Raw genomic sequence first — 19,072 nt, 5'->3', positions numbered from 1 at the left:
ATTTAGAACACATAGGTGTTCAATAAGTAATTGTTGAATGAGTGCATCTCCCCAGTACAATTATAAAGAGCACTAGGGTCTTCTATTGCTATATCATGTGCCCACTTCCTTGGCATAATAATGAGTACACAGTAGTAACCTCTTAATATATACCCTTGTTGTTTTGACCTGGAGCCTGCAACTAGTATAGTGACTCTTGGGTTTATGACCATATTACCCCCACCCCTACTCTTTCTTTTTATTGAGGAACACCTATTAATATTTACTGTTTGAGCAACACAGTTTGAGAAACACTGCTGCAGAGTGTTTAATGTTGATGTTGCCGGGCACCATCCAAGGTTACTCTTGCTCCCTTTCAGTCATGCAGGGTGCGCTGTGGAATAGCAGTTAGTGAATCATGGTGTTAGAGCCAGAAGGAACCTTTGAGAACTTTTTAATCTAGGCTAGTCTCTTCATTTTGCAGCTAAAGATTGAGGTGGGTGGGCACTGACTCCTCCATCCCAATTGCTTTGGGACAAATAATGAGTCACTGTCATCGGCCCTGGGCTAGCCTCCCCCAGTGCATGAACTATGGAACAGTAGTTCAGGTAAACAAACCCTTCAGAGAGGATTTAGGAAAATTGGCACTTATCTGTAGTCAACACTGACTTCTTTGGCAAATTAACTATGTGTAAATCCCTGAGATTCTTTTTTACTTATTCCGAATAACTTCATAAACAAGGATGAGAAGAGTGCTTTATGTCTTATTATTTTATAATAAGCCATCTGTGCTGATACAATCAATTAAAATATTTTAGAAGTTAATAAAGATAATTGCTACAATTCATGAAGTATGTACTACATGTGGCGCATGCTACAAACCTACAATTGTCAGTTTTTTTTTTAATCCCCTTTTTATTGATGAAGAAATTGAGATTCAGAGAGATAATTTGGAAAAGGTGAAAATCCATAAATGGTGGAAAAAAATTTGAAGCAAACCCTCTGACTCAAAAGTTATTGCTCTTTCTCCTACTGTTAACCTATGCCAGGCTTTGTACTTCAGGACAAAGAGGAAGCAGTAAAAGATGTTCCCTGCACTTGGTGCAGTAGTTAAGAGCTCAGCTACTAACCAGAAGATCGACAGTTCGAATCCACCAGCTGCTTCTTGGAAACCCTATGGGGCAGTTCTGCTCTGTCCTATAGAGTTGCTATGAGTCGGAATTGACTCGACAGCAAAGGGCTTGGTCCTCAGACAGCTCATAGTTTAGGGAAGGAACGATGAGCCATGCATACAAGTAACAACCAAAAAACCAAACCAGTTGCCATCGAGTCGATTCCAACTCATGGTGACTCCACTGTGCTCTGCCCTTTTAGAAGCAGATCACCAGGACTTTCTTCTAAGGCACCTCTGGGTAGGTTTGAACAGCCAACCTTGTAGTTAGTAGCCTGCCACCCATTTGTACCACTCAGGGACTCTTCAAGTAACAACAGTGGAAGGAAATTAGCTACATTAGGGGATCTTATGGAGGAAGTATCATTTGAGGTGGATTTTGAAGAACTTAGATGGGCAGTGATAGCTGCTTTGGTAGGCTGGGGGCAGATGTGAACAGAGCCATGAATTCTCCAGGCTTAGCTAATTGAATTAGGGTAGAGTTCCCTGGGTGGCACAAATGGTTAAGTGCTTGACTGCTAACTGAAAGGTTGGCGGTTCAACACGGAGGCGCCTTGGAAGACAGGCCTGCCTGGTGATCTGCTTCCAATAGGTAACAGCCTTGGAAACCCTATAGAGCAGTTCTGCTTGGTACACATGGGGTCGCCATGAGTCGGAATTGACTTGATGGCAACTAACAACAACAACAGCAACAGTCCGTGGGTAGCTAGTAATTTTTTTTTTTTTTTTTTAAATCAGGAGTGATACATCCTGATGTGAAAGAAAAAAATATGGTGGTGGGAAAACCCACTAGGAGACTTATTATAAACTGGTGATAGATACAGAAGACCTGAACTAGGGTTGTGACTGTGGGTATGGGGAAGGTTCTGCACCATCAGGCTAGAGATTTGGCCGTTGCAGTAGGCAGAATCTATATGATGGCTTTATTGAATAGTATAAAGAGTAGATCTAAGGGGAGATGGGGAAAGAGGAAGCAGACAAGACTTCAAGATTTTCAGCTAGGGCATGGAAGGGACCATATGCCTTAAATTTAACACTTCAGATCCCACTTCAAATATTAGGTCTTTATTTTCAATTCCTTTGTCTTATCTGTTACAATATTGGCTTAGAAAAGTTAGGATAACTAGGAGAATGGTTGATATGTTTAGTATTTCTAGGGATTGTTTGCATTTCAGAAGAGGAGTTTAAACCAAAAGGTTCTCCAATGAGTAGTCTGTACAACAGGGAAACTTATCCAATCCTAGGTGCTATTTCTGTCTTTTCTATCTTCCTCCTCTTTGGGGAGTAAAATACTTAGCATCACTCTTTTGTTGCACATGCATTCCTCTGCCTGGTCACTTATCCCAGCCAAATCTCCTATTTTCTATACTCAAAGGGTACAAAACATTTGTTTTATTTTCTCCCTTTATAATTGATGTATAAAATACTTACTGCTGTTTTTATAATTGCGTATTGTATACTAATTACATAGAAAGGAAGTGAAGAGAACATCCTCGTGAATGATGCTATTAACAAGGTTCCAGACCTGAGTGCTTATATAATTTCTTCCATTTACCATTCATGGCATTCCAGATAAATGCAGTCAGAGTCATTTTCAAGGGGAAATGCTGCTAATAGAGGAAATTTGTTTCCTGGCAGCAGTGCAGTAATGTAACTGTCAGCAGTCTGCTAAATAATCATGCTTGCCTGGTATGTTGTTTTTGTAGCTCTTGTATGAGCATTGTTAGGGAAAAAAATAATGCTCTTCTTATGGCTTGTTTCTTTGGTAAGAGATTGACTTCACACAAAGGTATTATGTACATTGTCTGTTCTTGGAAATTTGAGGAGTTTCTGGTTGCTGGTAGAACATTCTCTACGGGTTGTTCTTTGGGGGCTTCAGCAATCCCTGCTCATTCTTGGCTCCTTGGAACAGAGTATTAGCTATTGTCCTTGTACCCTTTCCAAGTTCCCAGAGTGGTTCTAGTTTCCTTGGAATGAAATTAAAGTTACATCCACTGGGAGCTCACTCCCAGCCTGCTGGCCTCGTGTTAACACTCTTCCCAAGAGCTTGAGTACAGCCTGCATCAGCCACTCATCTGCAGTGGATGCAAAAAAAAGTTAATTATTATGTCTGCTCTGACTGTAAATCCGTTCTCAGGCTACCGCATTAGGCTTGCTACTGCTGACATACCACTTGTAAACATCTAAACTACTTTATGCGAAAGGGCAAAAATTTACAACTAACATTCCACAGATTCTGTGTTAGATATGAAAAGCAAGATAACTGGCACATGCTAGATTTACAGGTTTACTTGCAGTATCTCCATTTTTCCTAATGAGGAAATCTAGTCTCAGAAAGTTGAAGTAACTTGCATGAGGTCACACAGCTAGTGTCAGATGCCGGATTCAACCCAGGTATGAATTACTCCAAATTTGATCTTGTTTGTATACATTAATAACCTGTTACTATTAGTGCAGCCACTTGGTGTGGGTTGAAATAATCAGGGAAGTCATCATGGACTGGAATAATAAAAAATGTGAAATGTAGGATAGATACGAGAAGATCAGACCCTGGAGTCAAGTAGTCTAAAATAATTATAATAATTAATGTTTATTGAATATTTACCACGGATTGAAGTTCTCAAGGATTTCATTTTACTTGGATCAACAATCAACAACCATGGAAGCAGCAGTCAAGAAATCATGACCCACTGCATTGGGAAAATCTGCAGAAGACCTCTTTAAAGTGTTAAAAGCAAAGATGTCCATGTCGCCTTGAAGACTAAGGTGCACCTGACCCAAGCCATGGTGTATTCAGTTGTCTCATATGCATGCGAAAACTAGGCAGTAAGTAAGGACGACCGAAGAAGAATTGATGCCTTTGAATTATGGTGTTGGCGAAGAATATTGAATATACCATGGACTGCCAAAAGAACGAACAAATCTATCTTGGAAGGAGTACAGCCAGAATGCTCCTTTAGAAGCAAGGATGGTGAGACTTTGTCTCACATAATTTGGACATGTTATCAGGAGGGACCAGTCTCTGGAGAAGGACATCATGCTTTGTGTAGTAAAGGTTGAACAAAAAAGAGGAAGACCCTGAACTAGATGGATTGACACTGTGACTGTAACAATGGGCTCAAGTGTAACAATGGTAGTGAGGATGGCACAGGACTGGGCAGTGTTTCCTTCTGTTGTACACAGAGTCACTGTAGCACGTAACAACAATAGGCATTGTTGTAAGCACTGTAAATGTATTAACTCATTCAGTCCTCACAACAACCCTTTGCGGTAGTGGCAGTTATTTATTTTGTAGATGAGGAAACTGAAGCACACAAAGGTTAAGGAACTTGTCTAAGGTCACACATTAAGTTAGCATTGGAATCCAGATGAGAACTCAGCCTGTGATAAGGAGCAGTGAAAAGGAAAAGGATAATGGGGGGAGGAGAGAGATGTTTTAGGGCTGAATACGGTAGATAGAGGGTGGATGAGGGAAGTAGATTTCGGGAGTTCTGTATGTGCAGTGGTTAGGAGCTTGGCTGCTAACCAAAAGGTCAGCAGTTTGAATCTACCAGCTGCTCCTTGGAAAACCTATGTGGCAGTTCTGCTTTGTCCTGTGGGGTCGCTGTGAGTCAGAATCAACTCGATGGGAATAGGTTTGCTTTTTTTTTGTTTGGTATGCCAAGAAGGAGCCCTGGTGGTGCAGTGGTTAAGAGCTCAGCTGCTAACTGAAAGGTTGGCAGTTCGAACCCACCAGCTGTTCCATGGGAAAAAGCAGTCTGCTTCCGTAAAGATTTACAGCCTTGGAAATCCTATGGGGGCAGTTCTGTTCTGCCCTATAAGGTCACTATGAGTCAGAATCCACTCAACAGCAATGAGTTTGATTTTTTTACAGGTATGCCAAGAGGAGTCCCTGGGTGGTGCAAATCGTTAACGTGCTCTGCAGCTAACCAAAATGTTGGCAGTTCAAGTCCACCCAGAGGTACCTCAGAAGAAAGGTCTGGTGATCGCCCTCTGAAAAAATGAGCCATTGAGCCATTGGGTCACCATGAGTTGAAACTGACTCAAGGGCAACTGGTTTGGTTTGCATTTTGGTATGCCAAGAGGGCACCCTAAGCCTTAAGAGGGATAAGGTCAAAGAAGTAAATATAAAAAAAGATCAGGTGGTTGAGATGACAGAGCTTTAAGGGATGCACACAGTCTGTGAACGGGAGGAGGAAGAGAGGTACTAGTCAAAAGTGAGAGGAGGAGAATCAAGGATATAAAATTTAAGGAAGAAGAGATTTTTAGCAAAGTTGAGGCCCCAGTGTCAACATGCCAGTGACTTCATGATTGCTAACAGCTGTGCATTAACTCTACTATCGTCTCTGCACTTTTGTATTTTGTGGTATTTCTCTTCCCAGTTTCTTCCTGCCTCTTGGTTATTTAAAAAAATTGTTTTAGCTGTTCTGCATCCTACTTTGGTGAGTGGCATCTGGGGTCTTAAAAGCTAGCAAGTGGCGATCTAAGATGCATCAATTGGTCCCAACCACCTGGAGTAAAGGGGAATGAAGAACATCAAAGACACAAGGAAAGTATTAGCCCAAGAGACAGGGCCACATAGACCAGAGACTTCATCAGCCTGAGACCAGAAGAACTGGTTGGTGCCCGGCTACCACCAATGACCGCCCTGACCAGGAACACAGCAGAGAGTTCCTGATGGAGCAGGGGAAGGGTGGGATGCAGAACTGAAATTCTGGTAAAAACACCAGACTTAATGCTATGACTGAGACTGGAGGAACCCCAGAGAGCATGACCTCCAGACTCTCTGTCAACCCAGAACAAAAACAGTTCCCAAGGCCAACTCTTCAGACAAAAGATTGGACTGGACTGTGGGACATGAAATGATACTTGTGAAGAGTGTGCTTCTTAGCTCAGGAAGATACATGAGACTAAATGGGCAGCTTCTGTCCGGAGGTGAGATGAGAAGGCAGAGAGGGTTAGGAGCTGTTTGAATGGACACGGGAAATCCTGGGCGGAAAGGAGGAGTGTGCTGTCATAGTATAGGGAGAGCAATTAGGGTCACACGACAATGTATGTATAAATTTTTGTATGAGAGACTAACTTGAATTGTAAACTTTCACTAAAACAACAATAAAAAAATTGTTTTAGCACTTTTTTAAAAAAAATTGTGCTTTAGGTGAAAGTTTACAGCTCAAGTTAGTTTCTCATACAAACATTTATATGCACATTGTTATGTGACCCTAGTTCCTATCCCTATAATGTGACAGCATACTCCTCCTTTCTGCCCCGAATTTCCCATGTCCATTCAACCAACTCCTATACCTTTCTGCCTTCTCATCTCGCTTCCGGACAGGAGCTGCCCATTTAGTCTTGAGTATTTACTTGAACTAAGAAACACATTCTTCACAAGTATCATTTTATGTTTCATAGTACAGTCTATTCTTTGTCAGAGTTGGTCTGGGGAGTGGTTTTAGTTCTGGGTTAACAGAGAGTCCAGGGACCATGTCTTCTGAGATTCCTCTGGTCTCAGTCAGACCATTAAGCCTGGTCTTTTTACTAGAATGTGAGTTCTGTACCCCACTTTTCTCCTGCTGCATCAGGGACTCTCTGTTGTGTTCACTGTCAGGGCGGTCATTGTGGTAGCCAGGCAGCATCTACTGCTTCAGGGCTCAGGCTGATGGAGTCTCTGGTTTATGTGGCCCTTTCTGTCTCTTGAGCTAATACTTTCCTTGTGTCTTTGGTGTTCTTCCTTCTCCTTTACTCCAGGTGGGCTGGGACCAATTGATGTATCTTAGACAGCTGCTCACTAGCTTTTAAGACCCCAGACACCACTCGCCAAAGTGTGATGCAGAACATTTTCTTAAAAAACTTTGTTATGTCAGTTGACCTAGATGTCCCCTGAAACCATGGTCCCCAGACCTCCGCCCCTGCTACTCTGTCCCTGGAAGTATTTGGTTGCATTCAGGAAACTTCTTAGCTTTGGTTTAGTCCAGTTGTGCTGACTTCTCCTGTAGCGTGTGCTGTCCTTCCCTTCACCTAAGATAATTCTTGACTACTTTCTAGTTAGTGAATGCCCCTCTCCCTCCCTCCCCACCCTCGTAACCATCAAAGAATGTTTTCTTCTGTGTTTAAACCTTTTCTTGAATTCTTATAATTGTGGTCTGATACAATATTTGTCCTTTTGCGATTCACTAATTTCACTCAGATAATGCCTTCCAGATTCATCCATGTTATGAGATGTTTCGCGGATTCATCATTGTTCTTTATCATTGTGTGGTATTCCATTGTGTATCTATAACCATAATTTGTTTATCCATTCATCTGTTGATGCGCACCTAGGTTGTTTCCATCATTTTGCTATTGTAAACAGGTTTTAGCACTTTTTTCCCCATAAATCAACATGAGAAGGAATGATGATTGTATTAACACCACCATCACAAATGTCCTGTAACCTTGTATACTTCATACAAGAAATAGCTAAACTTCTGAATTGGGTGGTATGAGGACATGGCTTATTTTGGTGCTAAGCTCTGTTTCTTGTTTTTTGCTTGATAAAGAGACCTTATTGATACCATGTTAGGGTTTTTTTCTTTCCATGACACTGTAGAATTAGAAGGGATTTTGTACACATGAGATTTTAAAATAAGTCATTTCATCCTATCACCCCAGTTTGAGAACTTGAAATAGCATCTTGTTACCCACTTACTGGGTCCTTCTGCCTGGCTTTCAGGATCCTCTAAACTTGCCCTTCTACCTGACCAGCTTTGCTTTCCCGTCGTGGATGCTCAGCTTCTGTGATACACAGTGAGGTATCTGATGTCTTGCTTTTTCCTGGCTCCATTCTGTCCCCTCTTCACCTGCTTAAATGGAGTCCTTCAAAGCCCAGGCAGTATCAGTCTCACTTGCACTGCTAATTCTCCTCTGACTGCTTCGTTGATTTCTCCTTGCCCTTAATATCTTTTGCACTTGTCAGTACCAAGTATTTTAGTGCTTAACCGAATTGATGCATGTAAAATACCAAACAAAACAAAACAAACACCCCAAAAAACTGACTTCTTCATACGTAGTAAAAGGACACAGTATTTTTAGGTTTACTATAACATCCCTGGGTAGGGGAGATTTATTTTATTTTATTGTTGTGCTTTAAGCGAAAGTTTAGAATTCAAGTTAGTCTCTCATGCAAAAATTTATATATACATTGTTATGTGACCCTAATTGCTTTCCTTATACTGTGACAGCACACTCCTCCTTTCCACCCCTGATTTCCCGTGTCCATTCAACCAGCTCCTGACCCTCTCTGCCTTCTCATCTCACCTCCGGACAGGAGCTGCCCATTTAGTCTCATGTATCTACTTGAGCTAAGAAGCACACTCTTCACGAGTATTGTTCATGTCCCATAGTCCAGTCTAATCTTTGTCTGAAGAGTTAGCCTCGGGAATGGTTTTAGTTCTGGGTTGAGTCCAGGGGCTGTGCTTTCTGGGGTTCCTGCAGTCTCAGTCAGACCATTAAGTCTAGTCTTTTTATTAGAATTTGAGTTCTGCACCTCACTTTTCTCCTGCTCCATCAGGGACTCTCTGTTGTGTTCCCTGTCAGGGTGGTCATTGGTGGTAGCCAGGCACCATCTAGTTCTTCAGGTTTCAGGCTGATGAAGTCTCTGGTTTATGTGGCCCTTTCTGTCTCTTGGGCTAAAACGTTCCTTGTGTCTTTGGTGTTCTTCATTCTCCTTTATTCCAGGTAGGTTGGACCAATTGATGCATCTTAGATGGCTGCTGACTAGGTTTTAAGACCCCAGATACCACTCACCACAGTGGGATGCAGAACATTTTCTTAATAAACTTTGTTATGCCAGTTGACCTAGATGTCCCTGGGTAGGGGAGATTTAGGAAGCAAATTGGGATTTGTGAATTTTGCTTTTTATTAAGGAAAAATTCTCTCTCCAGATGAAATTACACTCATACAGCCTTTGCCTTTAAAGAGAATTTCTGTCTACCATTAGGACTACGAAACCTACCTCATTATTCTTAGTCTCCTTTAATTTAGGAATCTTAAACACTAGTATTTGTTTTTGACATACTGGAGGATTTCTGCTGTTTTTAGAGTCTAATAGAGTAATTAAAGAGATTTTGTAAGACATGAGTTGTTTTTGACATCATTAAAGGGCTCTTTCAATACCAAACCAAACCCATTGCTGTCTGGTCGGTTCTGACTCACAGCAACCCTATAGGAAAGAGCAGAACTGCCCCATAAGGTTTCCATGAAGCAGCTGGTGAATTCAAACTGCCAACCTTTTGGTTAGTAGCTGAATGCTTAACCACTGCGCCAGACCCTTAATAGTAACCCTTATTATTTCAGACTTGATAGAGGCATTTTGTACAGCACAGAAATCCTACTGCCATGTTTAAATATAACAGAATGATGAGGGGATTTATAAGTTTGGTTAAATCTCAAAAAAGAGGGCAAAAAGCATTAAATACTCCAGATTCTAAGGATGATTGCTAGCAGCTTTGGGGATGGAGTTGTTATCTTCCCACTTCCAGAACCTGTCCTACCACTATCAACCCCACTTTAAACAACTGGCTAAGTGGACATTCAGCTGGGCGACAGATTGCCTGTTTCTTCTTCATGGTGTCACCTGCAGTCCGTTTGTTTCCCTGGGTTCAGGTAGAAAAAGCAACTCACCCTCCATGTGCATCCCCTCCCAAGGCCAGCCACCATCAAGCACTCTGTCCTTTCCCCAATCTTCTTCATATATCAGTTGGTGGTTGGGACAGGGAGGCTAACTTTGATGTTTCTTAGCAAGTCATGAGAGAAGATAGCTCATGCTTGTTTGCTAGATGCTTTCTGTAGAACGGTGGTTTGTCAACCTTGTCTACATATTAGAATGATCTAGAAAGCCGATACTTGTGTTGTACCCTAAACCAGTTAAATTAAATCTCTTCATGTGGAAGGGACTCAAGCATCAGTAGCTCTTAAAACTCTCCAAGTAATTCCAGTAAGCGGCCAGGGTTGAGATTCACTGCTGTATAATATGGGGTTCCTTGAGACCATTTATTTCTCAGGTTTGGGTCTTAGCAACAATTCTGTGAAAACAGAAAATACCTTACTATCTTACTAAATAAACAAAAACAAGATTGTCATTTAATCTGTTTTCTAGCAGAATATTCTATCTGCCTTTAAGTGAAGGATCAAGATTATACGTGGACTTTTTCTGAATGGTAAAATTTCTAGTCAGATGATAACTCTAGTATTTTTCATTTGCCACCTTCAAAGCTGCATTTTATTGTCATGCAGTAAATAAATTCTATCTCGGCAAGAGAATCTGACTGAAGCAATATCACTGGGATGGGCTAATAGACACCCAAAGAGACACGGAAATTCCCGTAAAGCCCATACAACAAACAGTCTCGTTCTAGCAGTTCACTCTGTGATCATGTTCTTAAAACTAATGGGTTGTAAGAATCCAACTATTTCCATGCAATATGAGTGTGCTTTTTAAAGATATCATTTCATTGGCTTTCTCATTTCATTGGTTTTCTCCCAGCTCTCAAGAAATGGCTGCCCAATGTGTCACGAAGGTGGAGCTGAATATTTCCTGTGACAATCTTCTGGATACGGATGTAGTGTCAAAGTCAGACCCTTTATGCGTGTTATTTTTGAATACGAGTGGTCAGCAATGGTATGAGGTAATATAAAATATTCTACATGAAAATAATCTGAATTGCTCTTTGACAATGTAAGGAGTTTATTAAAAATGAAACCATCTTATATGTTAATGTACTTTTTGGGACAAGTTTGTTCTTGATTGTGGAATTTTCATATGTATGTAGAAACTTCCTTTAGCTCTCACGCCTACATTTAGATGTGTTCAGAATGTAAAGATTAAATTCCAAGTGCACTTTGATCTGAAGAAACTTTTTTTTTTGGGGGGGGGATGTGTGTATAGGTTGAACGCACAGAGAAGATTAACAATTGCTTGAGTCCCAAATTTTCCAAGACATTTATTATTGATTACTACTTTGAAGTGGTTCAGAAATTGAAATTTGGGATTTATGACATCGACAACAAAACTATTGAACTGAGCGATGATGACTTCTTAGGAGAATTTGAGTGTACCCTGGGACAGGTGAGTATAAATAGCTGCTATATTCTATTTTGTCTAAATTGTAACCAAAGGATTGGGTGTTTTTAATAAGTGGTCATTAGTTTAATTTTTTTATCCATGTTTAACTTTTTATTTTGAAAAATTTAATATTTCTAAAAATGTTGCAAAAATAGTACAAAGCACTTCTGTGTATCTTTCACCCAGAATCCTCAAAGGTTAACATTTAACATAATTATAGTACAATTATCAAAATCAGGAAAATAATATTGATAGAATACTATTAACTAATCTACAGATCTTATTCAAATTTCCCTAATTGTCCTGTTAATGTCTTTTTTTGAGTCCAGGATTTAATCCAGGATCCCACATTGCATTTAGTTGTCATGTCTTCTTAGTGTCCTCCAATCTGAGGCAGGTCCTCAGAATTTGTCTTTCATGACCTAGATGCTTTTGAAGAGTAAAAAAACCAAACCCATTGCTGTCGAGTCAATTCCAACTCATAGCAACACTATAGGACAGGGTAGAACTGCCACATAGAGTTTCTAAGGGGCGCCTGGTGGATTCGAACTGCCGACCTTTTGGTTAGCAGCTGTAGCTCTTAACCACTACACCAGCAGGGTTTCCTTTTGAAGAGTACTGACCAGTTATTTTGTAGACTGTCTCTCATCTTCGTTTTGTCTGATGTTTCCTCATATTTAAATTCAGGTTATGTATTGCAGCTATATTTTGTTTTGTTGTTATTGTTGAGAATATACACAGCAAAACATTCACGAATTCATCAGTTACTACATGTACAATTTAGTGACATTGATTACATTCTTTGAGCTATGAAACCATTCTTACCCTCCTTTTCTGAGATGTTCCTTCCCCATTAACATAAACTAACTGCCCCCTAAGATTCCTATCTAATCTTGTGAGTTGCTCTTGTCAATCTGATCCCATATAGATAGATCTTAAAAGAGCGTAATGCCCAAGGCAGACGTTTTTTACTAGTTAAGCTAAAGTGTTATTTGGTTTTAAGAAGGCTTCAGGGGCTATTGTGGGTTTAAGGTTTTTTATTTTTTCCCATACAAAAATTTATACATACATTGTTAGGTGACTAATTGCTCTCCACATACTGTGACAGCACACTCCTCTTTTCTACCCCTGATTCCCCATGTCCCTTCAACCAGTTCCTAACCCTCTCTGCCTTCCCATCTCACTTCCGGACAGAAGCTGCCCATTCAGTCTCTTGTATCTACTTGAGCTAAGAGGCACACTCCTCACAAGTATCACTTTATGTCCCACAGTCCAGTCCAATCCCTGTCTGAAGAGTTGGCCTCAGAAATTGTTTTAGTTCTGGGCTGATAGAGAATCCGGGGGCCATGCTTTCCAGGGTTCCTCAAGTCTCAGTCAGACCACTAAGTCTGGCCTTCTTACTAGAATTTGAGTTCTGCACCCACCTTTCTCCTGCTCCATCCGGGACTCTCTGTTGTGTTCCCTGTCAGGGCGGTCATTGGTGGTAGCCAGGCACCACCTAGTTCTTCTGGTCTCAGGCTGATGAAGTCTGTGTTTTCTGTGGCCCTTTCTGTCTCTCGGGCTAATACTTTCCTTGTGTCCATGGTGTTCTTCATTCTCCTTTACTCCAGGTGGGTTGGGACCAATGGATGCATTTTAAATGGCCACTTGCTAGCTTTTAAGGCCCCGGATGCCACTCACTAATGTGGAATGCAGAACATTTTCTTAAAAAACTTTTTTGTGCCCATTGACCTGGATGTCCCCTGAAACCATGGTCCCCAGGCCCCCCCGCCCCTACTGCTCTGTCCCTCAGAGTGTTTGGTTGTATTCAGGAAACTTCCTAGCTTTGTTTAGTCCAGTTGTGTTGACTTTCCCTGTAGATATCATGCAACTTTTGCCAGTTCAACTTTTTACAGTTGTGCAACTTAACTGACAGCATGTAAAAATGGTGTGGCAGAGGCGTCTGACCTCTAAATTCACAAGGGGGAGGGAGAATCAAGATCAACAGCCCAAGGCTGATTCCTATGAGGCGGAGGTCAGACATGCCTCCTCTCTCCACCATCTTTACCAATTCTGATACCAACCGTCTCTCCCACGACACTCTCTACTGAGTTTGATAATTCATTGCAGTGGCCATATAGAACTCACAGACAATACTCACGATTATGGGGTTTATTAGGGAAGTAACAGATTGCAATTTAGGTGTAGGAACTCTCAGTATACAGTTCTTCAATCAGGACAGCCTCTAGGGCTGTATCTGCAGCAGGCCTCTTTCTGGCCCCTTGGCTTCTGCCCTGCTCTTTTAGCTCTGCCAATAAGTGCCTGGAGACACCCCACTCTACCAGTAAGCCTAGCTCCACCAAGTGCCCAGAGACACTCTACTCGGCCAGAAAGCCTCCTGCCCAAGGGTACTCAGCTTTCTCGCCCCGTGGGCCAGGAAGCCCACTGCGCTGTCTCCTGCTGGTCTCTTCTGCTGTTATTTCTCTGCCACTGCTTCTTGCCCTCTTCAGTGTTACAGCTCTCTCTCTATCAGTCTCCTGGTTCCAGGAGCTTTTCAGCGCAGGGATTCTGGGTCCAGAGAACGTGTTCTGCTCCTGACTCTTCTTTCTTGGTGGTAGTAAGGTCTTTTCTTCCCTCCTCTTGATTGGCTAATTTTATGCTTAGCAGGATGGCAAAACTGACTAGTCCTTTCTTTAGGGTTCCATATACCTTATTTGCATAGTCCCGCTCAGTCATTGTATGTGAGGCACAGAGACCATGACTAGAAGGGCCATATTACATATTCATCGCACCGCACAGTAATTACAGTAATTGGATGTGCAACCCTACCCTTAATCAATTTGAATTTTCTGTCACTGTTAATCCCCTTTTCCCCCCTCCCTCTCGCCCCTGGTGACCATTAATAAACTTCGGTCTCTATACATTTGACTTCTCTTGTCTTTTTATAAAGTGAGGTCATACAATATTTATCCTTTTGTGATTGGCTTATTCCGCTCAGCATAATGTCTTCAAGCTCCATCCATACTGTAGCATGTATCAAGACCTCATTTCTCCTACTGGCTGAGTGGTATTCCATCCATTGTATGTATGTACCACATTTTGTTTGTTCATCTGTTAATGAGCATTTAGGTTGTTTCTACCTTTTGGCTGTTGTAATTAGTGCTGCAGTGAACGTTAGTGTTTAAGTCTCTTTTTGAGACTCTACTTTCAAATCATTTAGATATGTACCTAGAAGTGGAATTGCTGGGTCACATGGTAGTTCTGTTTTTAGTTTTTTAAGGAACCACCACGCTGTTTCCACAATGGCTGTACCGTTTTGCATTCTCAGCAGCAGTGGGTAAGGGTTCCAGTTTCCCCACATCCTCACCAACATTTGTTGTTTTCTGTTTTTTTTTTTATCTTAGCCATCCTAGTGGGAGTGAAATGATATCTCATTGTGGTTTTGATTTGCATCTCTCTGATGGCTGTTCACGCTGAGCATCTTTTCATGTGTTTGGTGGCCATTTGACTGTCCTCTTTAGTGACATCACTATTCAAGTCCTTTGCTCATTTTATGATTGACTTATTTGTCTTTTGTTGTTAAGTTGTTGAAGTTTTATATATATTTCGGTCATTAGATTCTTGTTGGATATATGGTTTCCGAATATTCTCTCAGTTGGTAGCTTGTCTTTTCACTTTTTTGGTAAAGTCCTTAGATGAACAAAAGTTTTTACTTTTCTTGAGGTCCGTTTATTTTGTCTTGCTGTTTGTGCTTTTGTTATTATATTAGATAATCCATTGTTGAAAACTAGGCCTGACAGCATTGCCCCTGCTTGTTCTTCTAAGAAGTTTATGGTTTTAGTTTATATTTTTAGGTCTGTAATCCATTTTGAATTTGTTTTTGTGATGGTGTGAGAGATGGATCCTGTTTCATTTTTCTGAAAATCCAATTTTCCCAGCACCATTTATTGAAGACACTCTTCTTTCCCCATTGAATGGACTTAGGACCCATGTCAAAAATCAGTTGACCGTAGATGTGTGGGTTTATTTCTGCACACTCGATTCTATTTCATTGGCCTCCGTGTCTATTGGTATACCAGTGACAGGCTGTTTTGATTACTGTAGCTGTATAGTATGTTTTAAAATCAGGAAGTGTGAGTCCCCCTACTTTGTTCTTCTCTTTCAGCATTGTTTTAGCTATTTGGGGCCTCTTGCCATTCCATATAAAGTTGAGGATTTGTTTTTCTATTTCTGTAAAGAAGGCTGTTGTAATTTTGATCGGGATTGCATTGGTTCTTTAGATCACTTTGGGAAGTATTGATATCTTAACAATATTAAGTTTTCCAATCCATGAACATGGAACATCTTTTCATTTATTTAAGTCTTCTTTAATCTCTTTCAGCAGTTTTATAGTTTTCATTATGTGAGTCCTTCACATCCTTGGTTAGATTTATTCCTAGGTATTTTATTCTCTTAGATGCTATTGTGAATGGAATTGTTGCTCTGATTTCCCTTTCAGATTTCTCATTGCTGGTGTATAGAAACCCATGTAATTTTTGTTTGTTGACCTTGTACCCTGCAACTATGCTTAATTCCTCTATTAGCTCTACGCATTTTGGGATTTTCTGTATATAGGACTGTATATCTGCAAATAGAGATAATTCTACTTCTTCTTTTCCAATCTGGATACCTTTTCTTTCTTTTTTTTTTTTTTTGTCTTATTGCCTAGGCCAGGACTTCTAATACAATATTGAATAAAAGTGGTGAGAGCAGGCACCCTTGTCTTGTTCCCGATTTCAAGGGGAGCACTCTCAGTCTTTCTCCATTAAGTATAATGTTGGCTGTTGGCTTTTCCTATCTGCCCTGAATCATATTGAGGAATTTCCTTCTATTCCAGTCTTCTTTAGGGTTTTCATCAAGAAAGGGTGTTGGATTTTATCAAATGCTTTTCCTGCATCCATAGAGATGATCATGTGGTTCTTTTTCTTTGTTCTGTTGATGTGGTGTATTACGTTGATTGATTTTCTAATGTTGCGCCATCCCTGCATTCCTGGGATAAATTCCACTTGGTCATGGTGTATGACTCTTTTAATATGCTGTTGGATTCTGTTTGCTGGTATTTTGTTGAGGATTTTTGCACCTATGTTCGTAAGAGTCATTGGCCTGTAGTTTTCTTCGATGTCTGTCTGGTTTGAGTATCAGGGTTACGTTTGCTTCATAGAATGAATTAGGGAGTATTCCTTCCTTCTCTATCTTTTGGAAGAGTTTAAACAGTATTGGTGTAATTTTTCTCTAAATGTTTGATGGAATTCCCCCATGAAGTCCAGGACTTTTTTCTGTTGGGAGGTTTTTGATCACTGATTCAATCTCTTCACTTGTTATGGGTCTGTTGAGACTTTCTGTTTCCCCTTGAGTCAGTTTGGGTAGGTTGTGTGCTTCTAAGAATTTGTCCATTTCATCTAGGTTATCCATTTAGTTTATAATATTCTGTCATAATTCTCTTTATCAGGTCAGATGTAATGTCCCCTTTCATTTTTTGTTTTGGTTAAATTTGCATGTTTTCCCTTCTTTTCTTTATCAGTCTGACTAAAGGTTTGTCAATTTGATTGATCTTTTCAAAGAACCAACTTCTGGTTTTATTGATTCTCTCTGTTGTTTTTCTGTTTTTGATTTTCTTTCTTTCTGCTCTGATCTTTCTTATTTCCTTTCTTCTGGTAGGTTTAGGCTTAGTTTGCTCTTCTCTTTCTAGTTCCAGGAGTTATTGAGTTGGGCTGTTAATTTGAGGTCTTTTTTCATGCAGGCATTTATTGCTGTAAGTTTCCCTTTTGAGTACTGCCTTCGCTGTATCCTATAAGTTTTGGTATGTTGTGCTTTTATTTTCATTTGACTGTAAGAAATTTGTTATTTATCTTCTGATTTCTTCCTTGACCCATTGGTAGTTTAATAGTATGTTGTTTAATTTTCATTTGTTTGTGTACTTTCTAGGTTTTTTTTGTTGTTGTTGTTATATGCTTCTAGCTTCACTCGGTTGTGGTCAGAGAAAATACTTTGTATGATTTCAGTCTTTTAAAATTTATCACAACTTGCCTTGTTACCTAAAATGTGGTCTGTCCTGGAGAATGATCCATGTGCAGTGGAGTAGAATGTATATTGTGCTGTTTTTTGGGTGGAGTGTTCTATATATGTTTGTTAAATCTAGTTGGTTTATAGTGTCATTAAGGTCCTCTGTTTCCTTGTTGATCTTTATAGATTTTCTGTCCAGTATTGAAAGTGGTGTATTACTACTATTATTGTAGTGCTATCTGTTTCTCCCTTCAATTCTATCAATATTTATATATTTAGGTGCCCTGATATTGGGTGCATATATATTTATGATTGTTAAATCTTCTTGATTGATTGACCCTTTATCACTATGTAATATCTGTCTTCATCTCTTCTGACAGATTTTTATCTTAAAGTCTACTTTATCTGATATTAAGATGGTACCATGGCTCTCTTTTGGTTATCATTTGCATGGAATATTTTTGTCCATCCTTTCACTTTCAACCTATTTGTGTCCTTGGGTTTAAAGTGTATCTCTTGTAAACAGCATATAGCTGGATCATGTTTTCTTTTTTTTTTTTAAATCCATTCTACCACTCTCTGCTTTTTGATTGGAGTATTTAGTCCATTTACATTCACTGTAATCACTGACAAGATGTGACTTACTTCTGCCAATTTCTTATTTGTTTTTTGTGTGTCTTGAGCCTTCTTTGTCTTTATCCCTTAGTACTGCTTGCTTTTGTGTTTTGACGGTTTATTATAATGAGCCTTTTTGGTTCCTTTCTCCTTTCCTTTTGTGTAGGTTTTTTTTTTTTTACATATTTCCTTAGTGGTTACCATGAATATTTAAGAGCTTGTATTTATGACATTCTATGGTAATTTGCTATCAACTTAATTTCAGTAGCATACAAGAAATTCTATATACCATTCCTCTCCCCATCTTTTTGTTGTTATCACTAATTTGTCTTTATATTTCATTTGCCATGTAACATAATTTTATGCTAGCCTTTTATATATTTGGTATTAAAAACCATGAAGGACAAAACATTTAGAATTATCTAGCACAAATACCTTATTACTAGCCATTATACTCGTCCATGCATTTCTCTTTATTAGGGATCTTTCTGTTTATGTATAGCTTTGAATTACTTTCTAGTGTCTTTTCCCTTCCATATACAGAACTCCCATTAGGATTTTTGTAGGACCGGTCTGATAGATATGAAGTCTCTTAGCTGCGGTTTGTTTGGAATTGTTTTAATTTCACTCATTCTTGAAGGATAGTTTTGCTGGGTATCATATTCTTGGTTGACAGTTTTTTTCTTTCAGCACTTTAAATATATCATTACATTGCCTTCTGGGCTCCAGTGTTTCTGAGGAAAAATTGGAACTTAATCTTTTGTTGTTGTTGTTGTACTTTAAGTGAAAGTTTACAATTCAAGTTATTCTCTCATACAAAAATTTATACATACTTTGTTATGTGACCCTAATTGCTCTCCCTATACTGTGACAGCACATTCCTCCTTTCCACCCCTGATTTCCTGTGTCCATTCAACCAGCTCCTGACCCTGTCTGCCTTCTCATCTCATCTCTGGACGGGAGCTGCCCATTTAGTCTCATGTATCTACTTGAGCTAAGAAGCATACTCTTCACAAGTATCAGTTTATGTCCCATAGTCCAGTCTATTCTTCGTCTGAAGAGGTGCCTCGGAAATGGTTTTAGTGCTGGGTTGACAGAGAGTCTGGGGGCCATGCTTTCTGGGGTTCCTCCAGTCTCAGTCAGACCATTAAGTCTGGTCTTTATACTAGAATTTGAGTTCTGCA

The 19,072-nt window shown here is 39.9% G+C and overlaps 1 protein-coding gene across 3 annotated transcripts in view; it reads left to right on the top strand.

Moving 5' to 3' along the window:
* CPNE3 (copine 3) overlaps window positions 1-19,072 on the top strand; it is a 93,718-nt gene that overhangs the window by 9,470 nt on the left and 65,176 nt on the right. For all 3 annotated transcript variants that reach the window (XR_002823089.1, XM_004370791.2, XM_023726097.1), the window contains 2 exons: window positions 10,674-10,815; window positions 11,076-11,255. Coding sequence is in view for 2 of the 3 variants with exons in the window: in XM_004370791.2 (XP_004370848.1) it covers window positions 10,684-10,815; window positions 11,076-11,255 (312 nt within the window). In the remaining variant the exon portion in view is untranslated. The remainder of the gene's footprint in view (window positions 1-10,673; window positions 10,816-11,075; window positions 11,256-19,072) is intronic.

This window comes from Trichechus manatus, unplaced genomic scaffold (assembly GCF_000243295.1).
Source record: "Trichechus manatus latirostris isolate Lorelei unplaced genomic scaffold, TriManLat1.0 scaffold00009, whole genome shotgun sequence".
Classification (NCBI taxonomy): domain Eukaryota; kingdom Metazoa; phylum Chordata; class Mammalia; order Sirenia; family Trichechidae; genus Trichechus; species Trichechus manatus.
This window is presented reverse-complemented; position numbering and strand designations above follow the sequence as displayed.